This window comes from Plecotus auritus, assembly GCF_963455305.1.
Source record: "Plecotus auritus genome assembly, chromosome: 15".
In the NCBI taxonomy this organism is placed as follows: domain Eukaryota; kingdom Metazoa; phylum Chordata; class Mammalia; order Chiroptera; family Vespertilionidae; genus Plecotus; species Plecotus auritus.
In genome coordinates, this window is record NC_137781.1 from 12,376,580 (window position 1) to 12,394,858 (window position 18,279).

Sequence of the window (18,279 nt, forward strand, 5' to 3'; positions counted from 1 at the left end):
TTCAAGAATTCCTTACAAACTCTGTATGGGAAACCAACCCCTTTTATAATAACATGCTCGTCTGGTGTCTAACCTTCCATTTAGAAAAACAGTTCTCCCCACCGAAATCATCGCTAATCCCACAGTCTCCTGGAAGAGCTTCAAGCTCCGAAAAAAGCCTGGATTCAAGAGGGTACACCAAATGCATGTTAGTGGGAGCCCCGGGGACAGGGCGAAGGGGAATAGGACCAGGAAGGGGCACAAAGGGAACTCCACGGGGTCTTTTTGAGAGGAAAGAGAAAGAGCTGAAGGGCTAATATGTGTTCCTTCTGAAATGCATGTATGTGTGCTGTGCTGTCCTTGGACTTTCCTGTAGCGTTTTTATATTTTCAGAATTAAAACCAAAAACAGCCCTAGCTGGGTTGGCTCAATGGATAAAGCATCGGCCTGTGGACTGAAGGGTCCCGGGTTCGATTCCAGTCAAGGGCACATGCCTGGGTTGTGGGCTCGATCCCCAGTAGGGGGTGTGCAAGAGGCAGCCAATCAATGATTCTTTCTCATCATTGATGTTTCTATCTCTCTCTCTCCCTCCCTCCCTCTCCCTTCCTCTCTGAAATCAATAAAAAATAAAAAAAATTAAAAACAAAAACAAAAAAAATCTTCTTTTATTAGTCACATTTAAAACATCCGTGATTTTCATCAGCCTATGGATCACGAATACCTGTCATTATCCCTTGCCGGCCTTTTCCGCCAAAGCTCGCTTATAGGATACCTGATCTGTAATTACATCTATCTGCCCCGGGACATTCAGAGGCACATGGCACGGGAACAAAAGGAATGAACCAAGGAGAGCAAATCGAGACTCTAAGACTATGGCCACAAAAGGCCTCGGACATCTGACGGAGCAAAAGAGCAGCTGTATAGCCACTTCACAAAGAAGGCAGAGGCCGCTGCCTCTGGTCAGCTGTCTCTGAGGACTGCCCAACGGATGGACCGCTACTCATAGCATAGGTTCAAGGAGAGAAGGAACCCAACTCACAGATAAATCAAAACGAATGAAGAACTGGTGAAATATTAAAGCCCAAGAACTTCAAATCCTAAAAACGCTCTTTCTCGCCCAGAGCTGGGAGGGCCTCAAACAGGCACCGCGGGCATAAATCAGAACACCACAAATCTGGGCGTTTTCCAGTAAACAAAAATGTCCACCATATGTAATACTTTAAACAATAAAGGATTTAAATTTTTTTTCAAATGTCCATCAGTGTTTCATGAATAAACTACCACCAAGGTTACTTGCTCCCTTGAATAAATCCCCTAAGTATACTTATTCCTTCAAACCACCAGCCTCCCTCAGACATAGCTACAACATACTGACAGAGACCTTTATCTGCATTCACATCCTATCAGCCCCCTTCTCCCAGTCTTTTTTCCAGCCAGCCGATCTTTACCTCTTGGCTTCTTCCAAATGACAAAGGTATTCATAAGCCACATTCTGCCGTCTCCTTTCATCCATCTCCTCCGCAGTGAGTCTCTCATTATCCAGGACAGCTAAAACATGAAAGAATTCGAACAAAAGAATCCGTAACCTTTCTGAGCGATAAAAGAACGCCACATCATCACATTCCTGCTTGTCACTTAGTCAGGGTAACCCGTGGGTGTGGGGATACACAGGTGTATTAGAATGACTTTCCTAAAACAGGAACTAGGTAGGGGGTTTCAATTATACCTATCTTACCCTTTTTAAAAAATAAAAAAAAGTATGATAATATGAACATGTACTATAGCTTAGCATAACTTGAAAAATAGTAAGTTGACATTTGGGGCCAAATCTGTCCTCGTCCATCTGCCAGACTTTTTCTAAATAGAGCTGAAAATGTCATTTCCCTCTTTTATTAATAACCAAAGCCAGCAGTCCAGTCACTGAGAACCAAGTGGCAGTCACTGTGCTGAGCATTTTACATGCAGGCTCTCATTGAAGCCCCACAGCAAGCCTGTGATCATCGCGCCCATTTTACAGATGAGGAAACTGAGGCAGGGTGATCTCTGCCCGTGGCTAACAAGCGGTGGGGCCTGAATTCAAACCTAGGCAGTCTATCTCAAAAGCCTGTGTGTGAGCTTAACCTCGAAGCAATCTACCTCTTGCTTGGGCACCCAGGATATGGAATAAATTCCTAACCCCTCGGGGTGGCATTCAAGGCCTTTCCCAATTTAGCTCCAACTACTTTTGGAAACTCTCCTCCCCGCTCCCTGCCCTTCCTCCCACCATTGTGCACGCCACACCGTAATTCCCAGTGCCTTTCTGCTGTTTAATATCTTAGTTTACGCTCTTCCCTCTTCAAGCGACGTCTATTGCCCCATCAAACTTGACAGCATACTGCTCTGTTCAAATGTCACCACCTATGCCCGCCCCGCCCTCCCACCACCGCTTCCCCAGGCTGATCCTCACGCACGCTACTCTTTATGCTGAGTTTTTTTCACGCATCTTTTATCTTTATTACACCTTATTATCATTGGGAGGTACACCTGTCTGTCTGTCTGATTAAAATGTTCTTTGAAGGCAGGGACTGGGTCTTACCTTTATTTTCACAAACCTGACACAATGCCTCACACTTAACTGTTGATGCGTAAAGTTATCTTAAAAACTCAACATTACTCCCAGAGCATAAAATAAAATCGAAAACCTCAAGACTCCAAAGGACTCTCCCTCGGCCAGTGGGAACTGTCCCGCCCGCAGTGCAATGACGTCCCAGGGACAGCTACAGAAAATGAGGAAGTCAGAGGGTTTTCTTGTTTTATTACTTTTGAAATCCCGACGAGGGAACCCCGCCGGAGAAAGCTGAAGTGACTTGCCCAGGGCCGCACCTCTCGGCTCGCCCGGGACCGGGCAGGTCTGGACCCGGGGTCCCCCTCGCCGGCAGCTCTAGGGCAGCAGCTCCCCAGGAAGAACGAGCAGAGCCCGGTCTCGACCCCGGGACACGCCCTGCACGGTCCTCCTGCCACCTCACCCTAGGCCGTCCCCTCAATCTCGGCCGAGCTGGGAGCCGGGCGGCGCTGGGTGAGGCCCTCCAGCCGCAGCGCGCGGGCTACAGCGTGGAAGCCGCCTAGGTCCCCCCACGCCCGCCGCCGCCTCGGAGACCGAGGGGCGCGGGCTGGGAGCCTCGCCGCCCGCACCCCTCCCGCCACCGCTCCGGCTCTTCCGGGTCCGCGCGGGCCCGCAGCCGCCCTGCCCCACCCGCCTGGCCGAGCCCCCGAGAAAACGGCGCCTGGGAGGCAGAGAGCCAGCCCCCAAACCCCCATGAGCCCCGTACTCACAGCCATAGTGCGGCCGGAACACGCTCAGCCCGTCAACCTCGTCCGTGGCGGACATGGCGGCCGAGTCCAGGTCTCTGCTGAGGAAGCGGTGAGACCTTAGAGGCGCGGGCGTCGGTGGCTGCAGCTCCTGCGGAGTGCGCGGGCTGCCCTGCCCTCAGGCCCCGCCCTGGTCCCCGAGGCCCGCCCTGGTCCCCGAGGCCCCGCCCTGGTCCCCGAGGCCCCGCCCTGGTCCCCGAGGCCCCGCCCTGGTCCCCGAGGCCCCGCCCCAGAGGCCCCGCCCCAGCGGCCGCACCCGGCCGCGCAGTCGGCAGCAGGCGGAAGTGGGCGGGGCACTAACAGGCTTCCCCGCCCCCAGCTCCGCCCATACCCCGCCCCGCGCCCTCTAGGGGCCGACGAGAGGCGGAAGAAAGCGGGCAGAGCCCGCCCGCTAGTCAGGCTCGCGAGCAGCTCGGCTCGCCCAGAAAAGCCCGCCCCCCCTGGAGCCCTACCCTCTAAGGCCGGCATCTCATCCGCATCTCGGGCAAAACTGATGCCTTTCGCGGTGGCTTGAAATAGAAAAGATGGGCTCCCTGCCTTCCCCTGCCTGCCGAGCTAAACTCTGCACCAAAGGCCTCTGAGGAGGGCGCCATTTGCAGGGGCCCAGGGTGTTCTTCTTGGACGCAAGGAGGGACTGCAGGGTCTGGCGGTCTGGCCTCAGTTCTCTCCTAGATTCGCCAGTAGTCACCAGATTTTGAACTGCTTGACCCTCCTAATATTTGAGAAGGGGATGCTAAAGCAGGAGAGCGGTATTTGTCCAAACTTACTTCCCTTACATCCCCTGCCACTGGTCTTCGCAAGTTCTTCTTTTTAATTGACTTTTGCCCCTTTTAGGTCTCTTTCCCTTGCAGCTTGTGCGCCGCCCTTAAAATAATTGTTATTCGACGGATTTCTGTCCTCAGCGCTCTTCCGTTTTTCTCTTTGTTCACTCTTTCTGAGTAACTTTATCCATGATTACCTTAAACTGCTGAAGAGCCCTAATACACACACACACACACACACACACACACACACACACACACACACATATATATACACTAGCAATATATATATTTATCTTCAGACCCTCTAGAAGCCCGAATTCAGTGTTTGGGCTGTGTAATGGACGTTTTCACCTGCGAATTTCACAGATACTTCAAATTTAACCTGTCCTACGCTGACCCTGCTACTGCTAGACTATTAATAGAAATGCTCAATTAAGTCTAGCATATTTTACCAATCACTTTTCAGAAACAATAATTTTTGGTCACATTCACATACTTAATTCATTCAACATCTTCAAACATTTAAAATCATGTCTACAGACTTACTAGATTTTCTTTTTACTTTCTTCAATTGTCTGACCTAGAACCTTTTCAATGCTTGGTAATCTTTATAAATCAGATAAACTGACAAATATAATGAATCTTAAGTTCTCTTAGTTGGCCCAGTTCCATATATAAGCTTAGTTAAGATTTGAACTCAAAATCTTAAGTCTAAGATTAACTCAAATATATATTGAAAATAAGAGTTATAAAATTGTTACTCTAGCCGAAACCGGTTTGGCTCAGTGGATAGAGCGTCGGCCTGCGGACTGAAGGGTCCCGGGTTTGATTCCGGTCAAGGGCATGTACCTTGGTTGCGGGCACATCCCCAGTGGGAGGTGTGCAGGAGGCAGCTGATCGATGTTTCTCTCTCATCGATGTTTCTAGCTCTCTATCCCTCTCCCTTCCTCTCTGTAAAATATCAATAAAATATATTTTAAAAAAAAATTGTTACTCTAATAAGCCATTTTTAACATTGCAAGTGCATAAAATGTGAAATATGCACATATTTTATCTTAACCCCAACATATTAATACCATAGCTTTTACCCCATTAACCTTAATTCTAAAGATACTCTAAGTTGAAAGACACAGAACTGCCAGAAAAGTTTCCAACTTAATCGATTAAGGTATATTTTCAAATATATTTTTATTGATTTTAGAGAGGAAGGGAGAGGAAGAGAGAGAAAGAAACATCAATGGTGAGAGAGACTCATTGACCGGCTGCCTCCTGTACGCCCCCTACTGGGGATGAGGCCTGCAGTCCGGGCATGTGCCCTTGACTGAATCCAACCTGGGACCCTTCAGTCCTTAGGGCAGGCGGACACTCTGTCCACTGAGCCAAACCAGCTGGAGCAGGTTATTTTTTATTAGAGGTTTCTACAGACATGAGTCCTGGAGCTGTGGACTTTCACAGCATTCTTTTCCTGTGCCAAGTATCATTCTGAGCCCCTTTTTACATTATGTCATGGACTTAAAACTCATTATATCATCCTCTGACTACTCTTAGAAACCTGCAAGACCTACCTACCCAGTTTATCTTTGATTTTTCTATTTCTTGGCTTTTAAGATATGTACATATGTTTTTATTTCAATTCTAAAGACCTTGGTAATATATGCTATCCAAATAAGCAAATGTATTTTCTCTCTAATGATAAAGGTTATGAACCTAATGGGCTCTTGCTTGCTTTCTTATTCCTAGGATTATACAATTCTAACAGGTATTTTTTAAAATATATTTCTTTATTGATTTCAGAGAGGAAAGGAGAGGGAGAGAGAGATAGAAACATCAATGATGAGAGTGAATCATGGATCGACTGCCTCCTGCATGCCCCCTACTGGGGATCGAGCCCACAACCGGCCATGTGCCCTTGGTGGGAATCGAACCTGGGACCCTTCAGTCCACAGGCAGATGCTCTATCCACTGAGCCAAACCGGCTAGGGCTCTAACAGGTATTTAAATCAATATCCCATTGAGTTTCAGATATCTCACATAGCTTTATCTGATGATCACAAATTATGTCATTCTTCATAACTATAATAAAAGTAGAGAGGTTTTACCAAGCTAAGTGTTTCGTTATTTATTTTCTTATCTAAGCCTCATAATAATCCTACAAAGTAATAACTATTATTACCTCCAATACACAGAAGAGACGATGGAGAAGTAACTTAACTGAAGCCACACAGCAAGAGGCAGAGCTGGAACTCAAACCCAGGTCTGTCTAATGACAATAAAAGCATCATTCAGAGAGATACACATTAAGACCATAACTGACCACTTACCACTTCTTGCCTGTCAGAATAGCAATGTTTGTGTGTGTGTGTGTGTGTGTGTGTGTGTGTGTGTGTGTGTGTTTAATGATACTATTGGAAAAGGGGTGAAAAATCAACCACTTTCATGCCCTGCTGGTGAGTTGTAAATTGACACAGTCTTTCTGAAGTTCAACTTGGTATCATTCAGTTCTCCTTCAAACAAGGAATTCCACCTGTTGGAATAGATCATAACAACATTATTTTTCATTGTGAAAAGAATTAGTGATGATGGTACTCATTGAGGATGTCTGAAATGCCCATCACTAGATTTTTAAATCTAACGGTATCTCCACACAGAGGAATGCTATACAGCCACACAGTGATGATGTGTGGTTCTGGTAAGCCATGCTGGCTGCAAGGAATAGAGACCTACTTGTTTTATCTCTAAAGGAAAGAAGGCCAGAAGAAAGCATTTATAATAAATACTAGAGGCCCTTAGCCCTGGCCTGCCTGCCTCCCTGCCTCCCCCTTCCCTCACTCCCTCAGCGCCCCGCCACCACTGGTCTCCCGCCATGTTCCGCGCCGCCCTCTAATGGTCAGCGCACGTCATAGTGAGCGATCAATCTCCGGTATACAGGTAGAACTGCTGAGGAGACACTTTGCATATTGGCCTTTTATATCCTATATAATAAAGAGGTGATATGCAAATTGACCATCACGCCCTTGCACAAGATGGCTGCCCCCATGTGGTCACAAGATGGCCACCACAAGATGGCCGGCAGGGGAGGGCAGTTGTAGGTGATCAGGCCAGCAGGGGAGGGCAGTTAGGGGTGACCAGGCCTGCAGGGAAAGGCAGTTGGGGGCAACTGGACCTGCAGGGGAGGGGAGGGCTGTTGGGGGGACCAGACCTGCAGGGGAGGGCAGTTAGGGGCAACCAGGCCAGCAGGGGAGGGCAGTTGGGGGCAACCGGGATGGCAGGGGAGGGCAGTCGGGGGTGATCGAGCCAGCAGGGGAGGGCAGTTGGGAGTGATCGGGCCAGCAGGGGACCAGTTAGGCATTGATCAGGCTGGCAGGGAAGTGGTTAGGGGGTGATCAGGCTGGCAGGCAGGCAGGCAGGCAGGCGAGCAGTTGGGAGCCAGCAATCCCAGATTGTGAGAGAAATATCCAGTGCCAGTTTAGGCCCAATCCCACAGGCCCAAGGGGTCTCAGATTGGAGAGGGTGCAGGCTGGGCTGAGGGACACCCCCCCCCCCGAATTTCGTGCACCAGGCCTCTAGTATATAGATATACATGGACTGAACCTGGAGCAGGAAAAACAGGGCTAATGGAATATTGAAGGCATGGGGTTTATTTGTTTGTCCCTCTGTGCATCTCTGCTTCTCTGTGGGTCTGCTCTACCCTCCTCTCTTTGACAACCAGCTTCCTCCATTCTAGTTTTTTATGCTCCCTCATATCTCCAGCTTCTATTTGACTTGCCACGGTCTCAGTTCAGCATCAGCTCCATTGAGGATAATCTCAGTGGCCCAATTCCATAACAAGTGTCATATGATTGACCCCGCACATTGTTTCACCCCATGGTTATGTCTGTGACTCAGACACCAATCATTGGGTCAGATACCAATCCTTTTTAGTTCAATTAAGAGTGGTCAGGGGATACAGCCAGGTAAGGACAGAAAACTATGAGCCCCATGGGTATTATTTCCTTCCTGGGTAGGCAAACAATGACCAGTATTTCTAATGTGATGGTTAAGTAAAAAGGACAAATTATGAACAAATAAATAGATTGTGATACCATTTTTGCTCTAAAAGAATATAGATATAGATGTGCATATGAACAAGGGGAAAATCTTGAAGCAATATAGCCACAGTGGTTTCCTGAGGTGGTAAACTTAAAGTGGATTTGTGTAGGATTTCTTTATTTACTTATTTGTATTTACCAAATTTTTTACAATGAGCTACTTGAAATACTATTTGTCAGTAAGTATAAAGTTAGTAAGTATGAAATGAATAAATAAAATTAAATGGCAATAATGAGCTGCACCGTCATTTTGGGAGATGGAATTGGTTCATGACCTCAGGAATTTACGAGACTCATGGGAATGGAGCAATATGAACAGGCTACTTCAGATAAGCATCATCATAGAGATTTCTCTGGGCCTGGATACCGCTTAGCCTCTTATCTGTCTGGGAAACTCCTACTCAACTTGCCAGACCCAACTCAAATGTCACCTCCTCCCCCATGTTAAATTAATCACTTCCTTGTTTATTTCCCGGGAGCACTTTATTTTGTATCCCCCCCCGCCCCCGCAGGAGGACTTTAATATATATATTATTGCCCAGCTGGTGTGGCTCAGTGGTTGACGGTCAACCTATGAACCTGGAGGTCACGGTTCATTTACCAGTCAGGACACATGCCTCCCTTGCAGAAGGCAGCCAATCAATGATTCTCTCTCATCATTCATATTTCTCTCTCTCTCTCCCTCTCCCTTCCTCTCTGACATCAATAAAAATATATTTTTAAAAACTATTTATTGATGAGAGAGAGAGAGAGAGAGAGAGAGAGAGAGAACACCAATTAGTTGTTCCACTTATTTGTGCATTCATTGGTTGACTCTTGTACATGCCCTGACCAGGGATAGAACCTGCAACCTTGGTGTATTGGGCCGATGCTCTAACCAACTGAGCTACGTAGGCAGGACCCTCGGAGCACTTTAAAAACCATTTGTCTTCAAAAATAAGTTCCAAGTTTCTTTCACATTGTAATACTTCAGAATCAGGATAAGTCTTACAATCAGTATTAAAGGAAACTAACCAGATACCCAGGTAGACAGAGAAGTCAATGGGAAAGTAACATAACTGTCATTGCTTGCAGATGTGTACCTTTAAATTCTCGGTAAAGGTCAAAACACTTTCTGAGCTAGAATTGATGACAGAGTCACATTTCAGGAATGACTGTGTGGATCTAGAGTTAGATTCTTCACAAAAAGCTGGGCTCCAACATTGATTTAGAGAAGAGGCTAGTAATTCCAGTGATACATTTCTCCTGTTGTCTATCGGACAACATATGTTTAAAAAGCATACACATTTGGTAAGATTTTTTTAAAATATATTTTTAGAGAAAGGAAAGGAGAGGGATAGAGAGTTAGAAACATCCATGAGAGAGGGACATCATCTATTGGCTGCCTCCTGCACTCCCCCTTCTGGGGATTGAGAGGTAAGTGCCCTTGACCAGAATCGAACCTGGGACCCTTCAGTCCACAGGCTGATGCTCTATCCACTGAGCCAAACCAGCTACAGCTGGTAATGTATGCTTAATGTCCCAAAAAGCTGTTGGAAGTTGATGGTGCATCCCACAACCAAAGGTGTCTTCAATTTCAGGAAGTGTATCACCTTAAATGGCTCTATTATAGCACTTAGCTCATTGAATTACAATCAGTTATTTACCTGTCCATCTTCCTTTTAAAATATATATATATATTTTTACTGATTTCAGAGAAGAAGGGAGAGGGAGAGATTAAAAACATCAATGGTGAGAGAGAATCATTGATCGGCTGCCTCCTACATGCCCCACACTGGGGATGGAACCCATAACCCATGCATATGCCCTGACCCGAATCCAACAGTGACCTCCTAGGTCCGTGGTCGGCAAACTGCGGCTCACGAGCCACATGCGGCTCTTTGGCCCCTTGAGTGTGGCTCTTCCACAAAATACCACGGCCTGGGCGAGTCTATTTTGAAGAAGTGGCGTTAGAAGAAGTTTAAGTTTAAAAAATTTGGCTCTCCAAAGAAATTTCAATCATTGTCCTGTTGATATTTGGCTCTGTTGACTAGTAAGTTTGCCGACCACTGTCCTAGGTTGATGCTCAACTACTGAGCCAAGCTGGCCAGGCTTCCCAGACAGACCACTAAGAGGAAAAATGTGTAAATACACTCAGTGTGAATAGTTAACAAGTGTAACATCCTTCCTGTTGGATTTTTAAGATTTGCTTTTTATATCGCTTATGTAGAAAATTTCCAGAAGGATGGGTTCCATAGGACCCATTTTATAAATGAGAAAACAAGCACACAGAGGTTTGGTATTTTGCTCAAGTCTAAGATTTAGAGTTAGGAATCAGAGCGGGTCTTTCTGAGCCTAAAATCTCTGGCATGTCACTAACATCACATCCCACTTTATAGATAGACTATCCCTGAGAAGGTATTCATTCACTTCCTGCACATGCCAGATGGTCTCTGAAAACCCTTCAGCAAACATGTATGAATACCGTGCCCTGGTCTAAAGACAAGTGACAGCAGAGACCTAGAAGTGGTGGGAGGCAGCCAGGAAGTCAGCCCAGAATGAAGTTGGGGCTTTGGTTTCCGGGCTGGGGTTAGAATGGGCCACAAGACACTGCTGCAGACTCAAGGCTGAAGACAAAGGATAGCTATAAGGACCCATCAAGAGACATAGTTAGGAACCATAAGCCAGATCCAAGTATGCAGAAAAGAGAAGCCGATGGGGCAAAGAACGCCAGATTCCTCCACAAGACCGATCCTGAGATGGGCAGGGTTCCCTCCTGGCACGCATTTAAACATTCTATAGACTGACAATGGGTTACTAGCCACGGTAGCTAACCTGTACTCAGCACACAACTGGCAGATTCAGAGCGAAAGCCGTGGTTGGTAATAAAAGCCAGCTTCTGGCTTCAGGATCCCTAGATTTGTCTCCTAAAGAATCTGATGGGCAGCTACAACAGGTGGGATGGACCTGCCATCCTGGCTGCAGGCAGAAAAGCCAACCATTTGCAGACTGGGACCTCATTGTGGACAAAGGATCTAGTATCTGGGGCAGAAGGCAGGGTCATACCGGGAGAAGAAGCAGGAAAGGAAAGTTGACGCCAGAGCCCATGTCAGGGTCTTAAATTCTACATTAAGGACATTCAACTCTCTTCTAATAGGAAGCTAAGTTTTTTAAAGCAGGGAGGGATATAACTCAACAAAAATTTATGAAATGTTTGTTTTGCACTAGGTACGAACAAGGGCATAAAGTTGAGTTAAACATAGTCCCTGCCCTTTAGACAAGTACACGAATGACTTTACAAGATGAAATTAAAAGTAAGTGTAATGCACCCTAACTGGTGTGGCTCAGTGGATAGAGCGTCGGCCTGCGGACTGAAGGGTCCCAGGTTCAATTCCAGTCAAGGGCATGTACCTTGGATGCAGCCACATCCCTAGTAAGGGGTGTGCAGGAGTCAGCTGATCGATATTTCTCTCTCATCAATGTTTCTAACTCTCTATCCCTCTCCCTTCCTCTCTGTAAAAAAATCAATAAAATATATATTTTTTAAAAAAGTAAGTGTAATGCAAGATGTAGAAAGGGTTACAGAGATCCAAAAGAGATCCCACTCTACCTGGTTTGGCTCAGTGGATAGAGCGTCAGCCTGAGGACTGAAGGGTCCCGGGTTCGATTCTGGTCAAGGGTACATGCCCAGGTTGTGGGCTCAGTCCCGAGTAGGGGGTGTGCAGGAGGCAGCCCATCAATGATCCTCTCTCATCATTTATGTTTCTATTTCTCTCTTCCTCTCCTTTCCTCTCTGAAAACAATAAAACATTTTTTTTAAAAAAAAAGAGAGAGAGATCCCATCTGCCTGATGGAAGAGATCTGGAATATTTCATGGAGAGGGAGGGTTTTAAAGGGGCTTTGAGAATGAGTACTTTTGCCCTAACCGGTTTGGCTCAGTGGATAGAGCGCTGGCCTGCGGACTCAAGGGTCCCAAGTTCGATTCTGGTCAAGGGCATGTACCTTGGTTGTGGGCACATCCCAGTACAGGGTGTGCAGGAGGCAACTGATCGATGTTTCTCTCTCATCGATGTTTCTAACTCTCCCTCTCCCTTCCTCTCTGTAAAAAATCAATAAAATATATTTTAAAAAAGAGAGAGAATGAGTACTTTATGAACTAGAATTCCCTGCTGTGACCACATGGACAACCAATACACTTGTAAAAAGTTGTTCAACTTCCCTACTAATCAGAGAGATGCATATTAAAACCACAATGCAATGTCATTCATACCCATCAGATTAAAAACATTTTAAAGTCTGATGAAATAGAGTTGGCAAGGAAGAATAGTGAAGGGAATTCCTACTGTGAGAATGGAAACCAGTACAACCACTTGGGAGAATAATTTGAAAATATCTAGTTAAACTTGCACTTAACCTATGACTTCAGAATTCCATTCTTAGGTGTACATACCCAGAGACTCCTACACATGTACACACGCAGACATAGGATCTCATCCCAGAAATGCCTGTGACAGCAAAAAACAGAAGTGATCTAAATAGCCATCATCAGAAAAACAGGTAAGCCCTGGCTGGTTTGGCTGAGTGGATAGAGCATCAGCCTGCAGACCAAAGGGTCCCAGGTTTGATTACGGTCAAGGGCACATGCCCAGGGTTGTGGGATCGATGCCCAGTAGTGGGCGTGCAGGAGTCAGCCAATCAATGATTCTCTCTCATCATTGATGTTTCTCTCTCTCCCTCTCTGAAATCAACAAAAATATATTTAAAAAAACAAAACAAAACAGGTAAATTGTAGGGTGATTATATAGTGAATATTAAAGCACGGATATGAATGAAGGACAAGTACATTGAATATGGATGTCTTTCACAAATATAGTATTGAGGAGGGAAAGTATAAAATACTTGCCTTGATACCCATTTGTAGACAGTTTAAACAAACTTATGCAAATCAATATTGTACATTACTTAGGGATCCATCTCAATATTTGCATATAAATATAGAAAGAAAGTGTAAATAAATGTAAAGTCATACGAGTGAGAAATACCAAATTCGGGAGAGTACAAGAAGGGTTGGGGAAGGGGCTGTGATTGAGGAAAGAGTCAAACAATTATAAATTGCAGGAAATAAAGTATGTTTTTTCTTTTTCTTTTTATTGATTTCAGAGAGGAAGGGAGAGGGAGAGAGAGATAGAAACATCAAGGATGAGAGAGAATCATTGATCGGCTGCCTCCTGCACTCCCCCAACTAGGGATTGAGCCCACAACCCGGGCATGTGCCCTTGATCAGAATCGAACCTGGGACCCTTTAGTCCACAGAACGACGTTCTATTCACTGAGCCAAACCAGCCAGGGCTAAGTGTGTTTTTTTCTTTCGTGTTTTATTAAACTGTAGTTGACAAAATTTTATTTTATTTTTTAAAATACATTTTATTGATTTTTTACAGAGAGGAAGGGAGAGGGAGAAGAATAGAGAGTTAGAAACATCAATGAGAGCCCTAGCTGGTTTGGCTCAGTGGATAGAGCGTCAGCCTGCGCACTGAGGGGTCCCAGCTTCGATTCCAGCCAAGGGCACATACCTGGGTTGCAGGCTCGATCCCCAGTAGGGGGCATGCAGGAGGCAGCCTATCAATGATTCTCTCTCATCATTGATGTTTCTATCTCTCTCTCCCTCTCCCTTCCTCTCTAAAATCAATAAAATATATTAAAAAAAAAAAAAAAAGAAACATGGATGAGAGAGAAACATCGATTCAGCCGCCCCCTGCACACTTCCCTACTGGGGATATGCCCGCAACAAAGGTACATGCCCTTGACCAGAATCAAACCTGGGGCTCTTCAGTCTGCAGGCCGAGGCTCTATCCACTGAGCCAAACCGATTAGGGTGACAAAATTTTATTTTTAAAATATATTTTTATTGATTTCAGAGAGGAAGGGAGAGGCAGAGATAGAAACATCCATGATGAGAGAGAATCATTAATCGGCTGCTGCCTGCAATCCCCACACTTGGGATTGATTCCCCAACCCGTGCATGTGCCCTGACCAGGAATCAAACCATGATTTCCTGGCTCATATAGATCGATGCTCAACCACTGAACCACGCCAGCCGGGCCAAAATTTTATTTATTTATTTATTTATTTTTAATCCTCACCTGAGGATATTTTTCCATTGATTTTTGGAGAAAGTGTAAGAGAGAGGGAAAGACAGAAAGAAACGTAGATGTGAGAGAAACACAACGATTGGTTGCCTCCTGCACGCACCCTGTCGAGGGAGCCTGCAACCCAATGGAGCTACCTGCCCTTGACTGGAATTGAACCCAGGACCCTTTGGTCCACAGGCCGACGCTCTATCCACTGAGCCAAACCGGCTAGGGCCAAAATTTTATTTCTTAAGCTGTGTGGTAGATACATGGTTGCTGTTTGCACCACCCTTTATGCCTTCTGTATATCTTACAGACTGAATTTTTTCAAATAGAGTGGAAACATGTTCAGTAGGAAAAATTGAGGCAGGAAGTCATTTTTGAGAAGAAGCTGTGCTGAGGAGGGCAGGCTGTGTTCAGGGAACGCGTGTCACCACTCTGCTTGGCAGGGTAAGGGGTATTTGTGTCATAAGAACAGCAGTAAAGGGTATTTTGTATCCAACTTGCGCTTATACAACATTCTGCGCTTGATAAATTACTTTCACATACACTAGCTCATTTGATTCTCAACTTGAGTATTCTCTCTTTATATACACAGAAAGGTTAGGTTGTATATTTCTATTTTTGTTATAGAAAATGTTTAAAGCGATATATAATAAATGGTGGTGGTGATCTCTGCAAGGTGGAATAAAAATAGGTGATTTTTTTGTTTGCTTAATTGTATTTTTCTGATATTTCTAAAATGAACATGTATTATCTATGAATTAAAAAGTAATAAAGAAGTAAGGGAGCCCTAGCTGGTTTGGCTCAGGGGATAGAGTGTCGACCTGCGGACTGAAGGATCCCGGGTTCGATTCCGACCAAGGGCACATGCCCAGGTTGCAGGCTCCATCCCCAGTAGGGGGTGTGCAGGAGGAAGCAGATCAATGATTCCCTTTCATCATTGATGTTTCTATCTCTCCCTCTCTCTCCCTTCCTCTCTGAAATCAGTAAAAATATATTTTAAAAAAGAAGAAGAAGAAGTGAGGGAAAGGGAAGGGAGCAGGAAATAAAGCAAGTGACTTCCTTAAAGCCAAATAATAAAGTTTTTGGATTCTGGTCCTATACTCTAAGTGCAAAGTGACAAACAGAAGAAATAAAAGAAAGAAGCTAACATGAAAAAAATGTTCAACTTCACTGCTAATCAAAGAAATGCAAATGGAAACAATCTGTAAAAATCCTGTCTCTTAAGTGAGCAAAACTGTTTTTCAGGGATGAGGGTGTGGGGACGCGGGAGCCCATTCGTTGCTGGTAGCACGGTAAATTGGTCCAGTTGGCTCAGAAAACGATTTAGCAAGAAGTAACAAGAGCTGTAAAAATGTTCACACCCGCCCTGGCTGGTTTGGCTCAGTGGATAGAGTGTCGGCCTGCGGACTGAAGGGTCCTGGGTTTGATTCCGGTCGGGGGCACATGCCTGGGTTGCGGGCTCGATCCCTAGTGCGGGTACATGCAGGAGGCAGCCGATCAAGGATTCTCTCTCATCATTGATGTTTCTATCTCTCTCTCCCTCTCCCTTCCTCTCTGAAACCAATAAAAATATATTTTTAAAAAAATGTTCACACCCTGTAGAAATCATCCAAATTGTGGAAATGCTTTTTTCTGGGAGGTTTGCACAGAGGACTATTGATGTAGCAGGGCCTCCTGCATTCAGACAGAAGGTCCGAGCTCGGCTGGTTATGGACAGGGGGGCCTATAATTTTCTGGACGTTTATTTGTACTACAGAAAGGGGGGGGAGGTTTTTCCAGCCGAAGGCAAAATGAGAAAGTGTGAGTGAGAGAGAATGGGAAGGACTGGCCTAGTGTTTGCCCAGGCCCGGGCACTTGGACCGTCCCTCCTTTATTATTCCCAGTATAACTCAACTTTATGAGATCTGAGTGGAAAAGGTGAGTCTCTGCCAGAGTGTTCTGTTTCCCTATTTGCTTTTTTCTTGTGAAATATCTTGTAAACAAAAAGGATGTAAATAATGCAAATTAATTTAAATTAACAAAATTTTAAACTCTGTGTACTCAGCACCCAGCTTAAGAAATAGAAACTTAGTATTCTTCTTCCTCATTTCAGTCAACCTCTACCCTGGCTTGGATAAACCCTTTGTTTTCTTTTTCTTTCTTTTTTTTTAGGGGGAGAGAGAACATCAATTTGTTGTTCTACTTATTTATGCATTCATGGATGATGCTTGTATGCGCCCCGACCGGGGATAGAACCCACAACCCTAGCATATTGAGATGACACTCTAACCAACTGAGCTAACCAGCCAGGGTGGATCTTGTTTTTAGATTTGGTTCTTTATCCTAAAAGCTGTCAATTTTAAGCATTTAAGTGATATGATTCAATTTAAGGTTTTTGAAAGATCACTCTGACTTCTCTGAGAAGAAATTAGCAAAAATAATATCTGGGGTATCAGTAGGAGGCTACTCCAGGGATTCAGGTAAGAGATGGTGGTCATTTGGGACTAGAGCAGTGGTCGGCAAACCGCGGCTCGCGAGCCACATGCGGCTCTTTGGCCCCTTGAGTGTGGCTCTTCCACAAAATACCACGGCCTGGGCAAGACTATTTTGAAGAAGTGGCGTTAGAAGAAGGTTAAGTTTAAAAAATTTGGCTCTCCAAAGAAATGTCAATCATTGTCCTGTTGACATTTGGCTCTGTTGACTAATGAGTTTGCCGACCACTGGACTAGAGCGTGGCATTGGAGATGGAGAGACTGGTAGATGGTTCTGAGAGGAGTCTGAGAGGTAAAGTTGACAGGGCCTGGCGATGACATGGGTTTTAAAGTGGAGAGAGGCCCTAGCAGCTAGAGCCTAGTCGGTTTTGCTCAGCGGATAGAGCATCAGCCTGCAGACTGAAGGTCCTGGGTTCGATTCCAGTCAAGGGCACATGCCCGGGTTGCAGGCTCAATCTGCAGTTGGAGGCATGTAGGATTCTCATCATTGATGTTTCTCTCTCTCTCTCTCCTTCTCCCTTCCTCTTTGAAATCAATACAAATTTTAAAAAATTTAAAAAATATTTCTTGGCAGAACCCTGAGCTTTAAGAAAAATGAAAAAACCGATGAAGTGAAGGAGAGAGGATGTGTGGAGCATGTACAAGGAGCTAATGGCCAGTCACAGGGTAGCAACAAAGGGAAAATAGGGGAAGTCAGTTACCTTGACTCTCACCAATACATTCAAGGATTCCCTGCTCATGGCTGGAGGGTGGGGGGAGGTGGCAGAGCCCCAAAGCAAGTCCCACATTGCCCTGCAAGAGCTCATGTTATAGGATAGACACATCTGTCGATATACAACATGAAAAACAAGGTGATAGAAAAAGACTCAGTTTATGTTAGAAGCCAGTGACCTGTGTCCGTTCAACACTGCTAGGGAGTCGGAATAGGAGGGGCTGGAGCCTGGAGGTCTTGAGTTTGGAGGGAATGTGCTAACTCCGCTGGCAGCTACTAGGTTGCCAGCCAGTCGCCTCTCCTCTGAGAACTGGGGGAGGGCAGAGGAGAGGGAGATGGGGAGGAAGCCAGGCTACAGACCACCTGCTTCTATCTCGCAGAGCGTGAAGGTGCCCATGCGGAGGAGCCTGCTCGCAATGTTGGCCGGGGTCTGTGAGAGCCCCCCATTTTTTTTTTAAATTTTAGAGAGGGGAAAGGAGAGAGAGAGAGATAGAAACATCAATGATGAGAGAAAGAATCATCATTGGGGATTGAGCCTGAAACCCAGGCATGTGCCCTGACCGGGAATCAAACAGTGATTGCCTGGTTCACGGGTTAACACTCAACCACTGAGCCACACCGGCCGGGCTGAGAGCCCCAAATTTTAAAGTGCTAGAGACAGAGGGACCTTATCCTGATTAAACAGATAGACCGAAGCCTGGAGCAATCAACTGGCAGCAGGCTGGTGAATAACAATACCCAAACTAGAAGCTGGGTCTTCTGCCCCCTGGTTCTATGCCACTTCCACATCCTACCTCTTTA

At 45.6% G+C, this 18,279-nt stretch overlaps 1 protein-coding gene across 1 annotated transcript in view; it reads right to left on the reverse strand.

Annotated features, from left to right (window-relative positions):
• IQGAP1 (IQ motif containing GTPase activating protein 1) overlaps positions 1 to 3,435 on the reverse strand; it is a 108,369-nt gene extending 104,934 nt beyond the window's left edge. Inside the window, exons 1-2 of the mRNA XM_080651850.1 lie at positions 3,292 to 3,435; positions 1,428 to 1,527 (exon numbers count right to left, since the gene is read on the reverse strand). Of these exons, the coding sequence (XP_080507976.1) occupies positions 1,428 to 1,527; positions 3,292 to 3,346 (155 nt within the window). The 5' untranslated portion in view covers positions 3,347 to 3,435. The remainder of the gene's footprint in view (positions 1 to 1,427; positions 1,528 to 3,291) is intronic.
• Between the last annotated feature and the right edge of the window lie 14,844 nt (positions 3,436 to 18,279).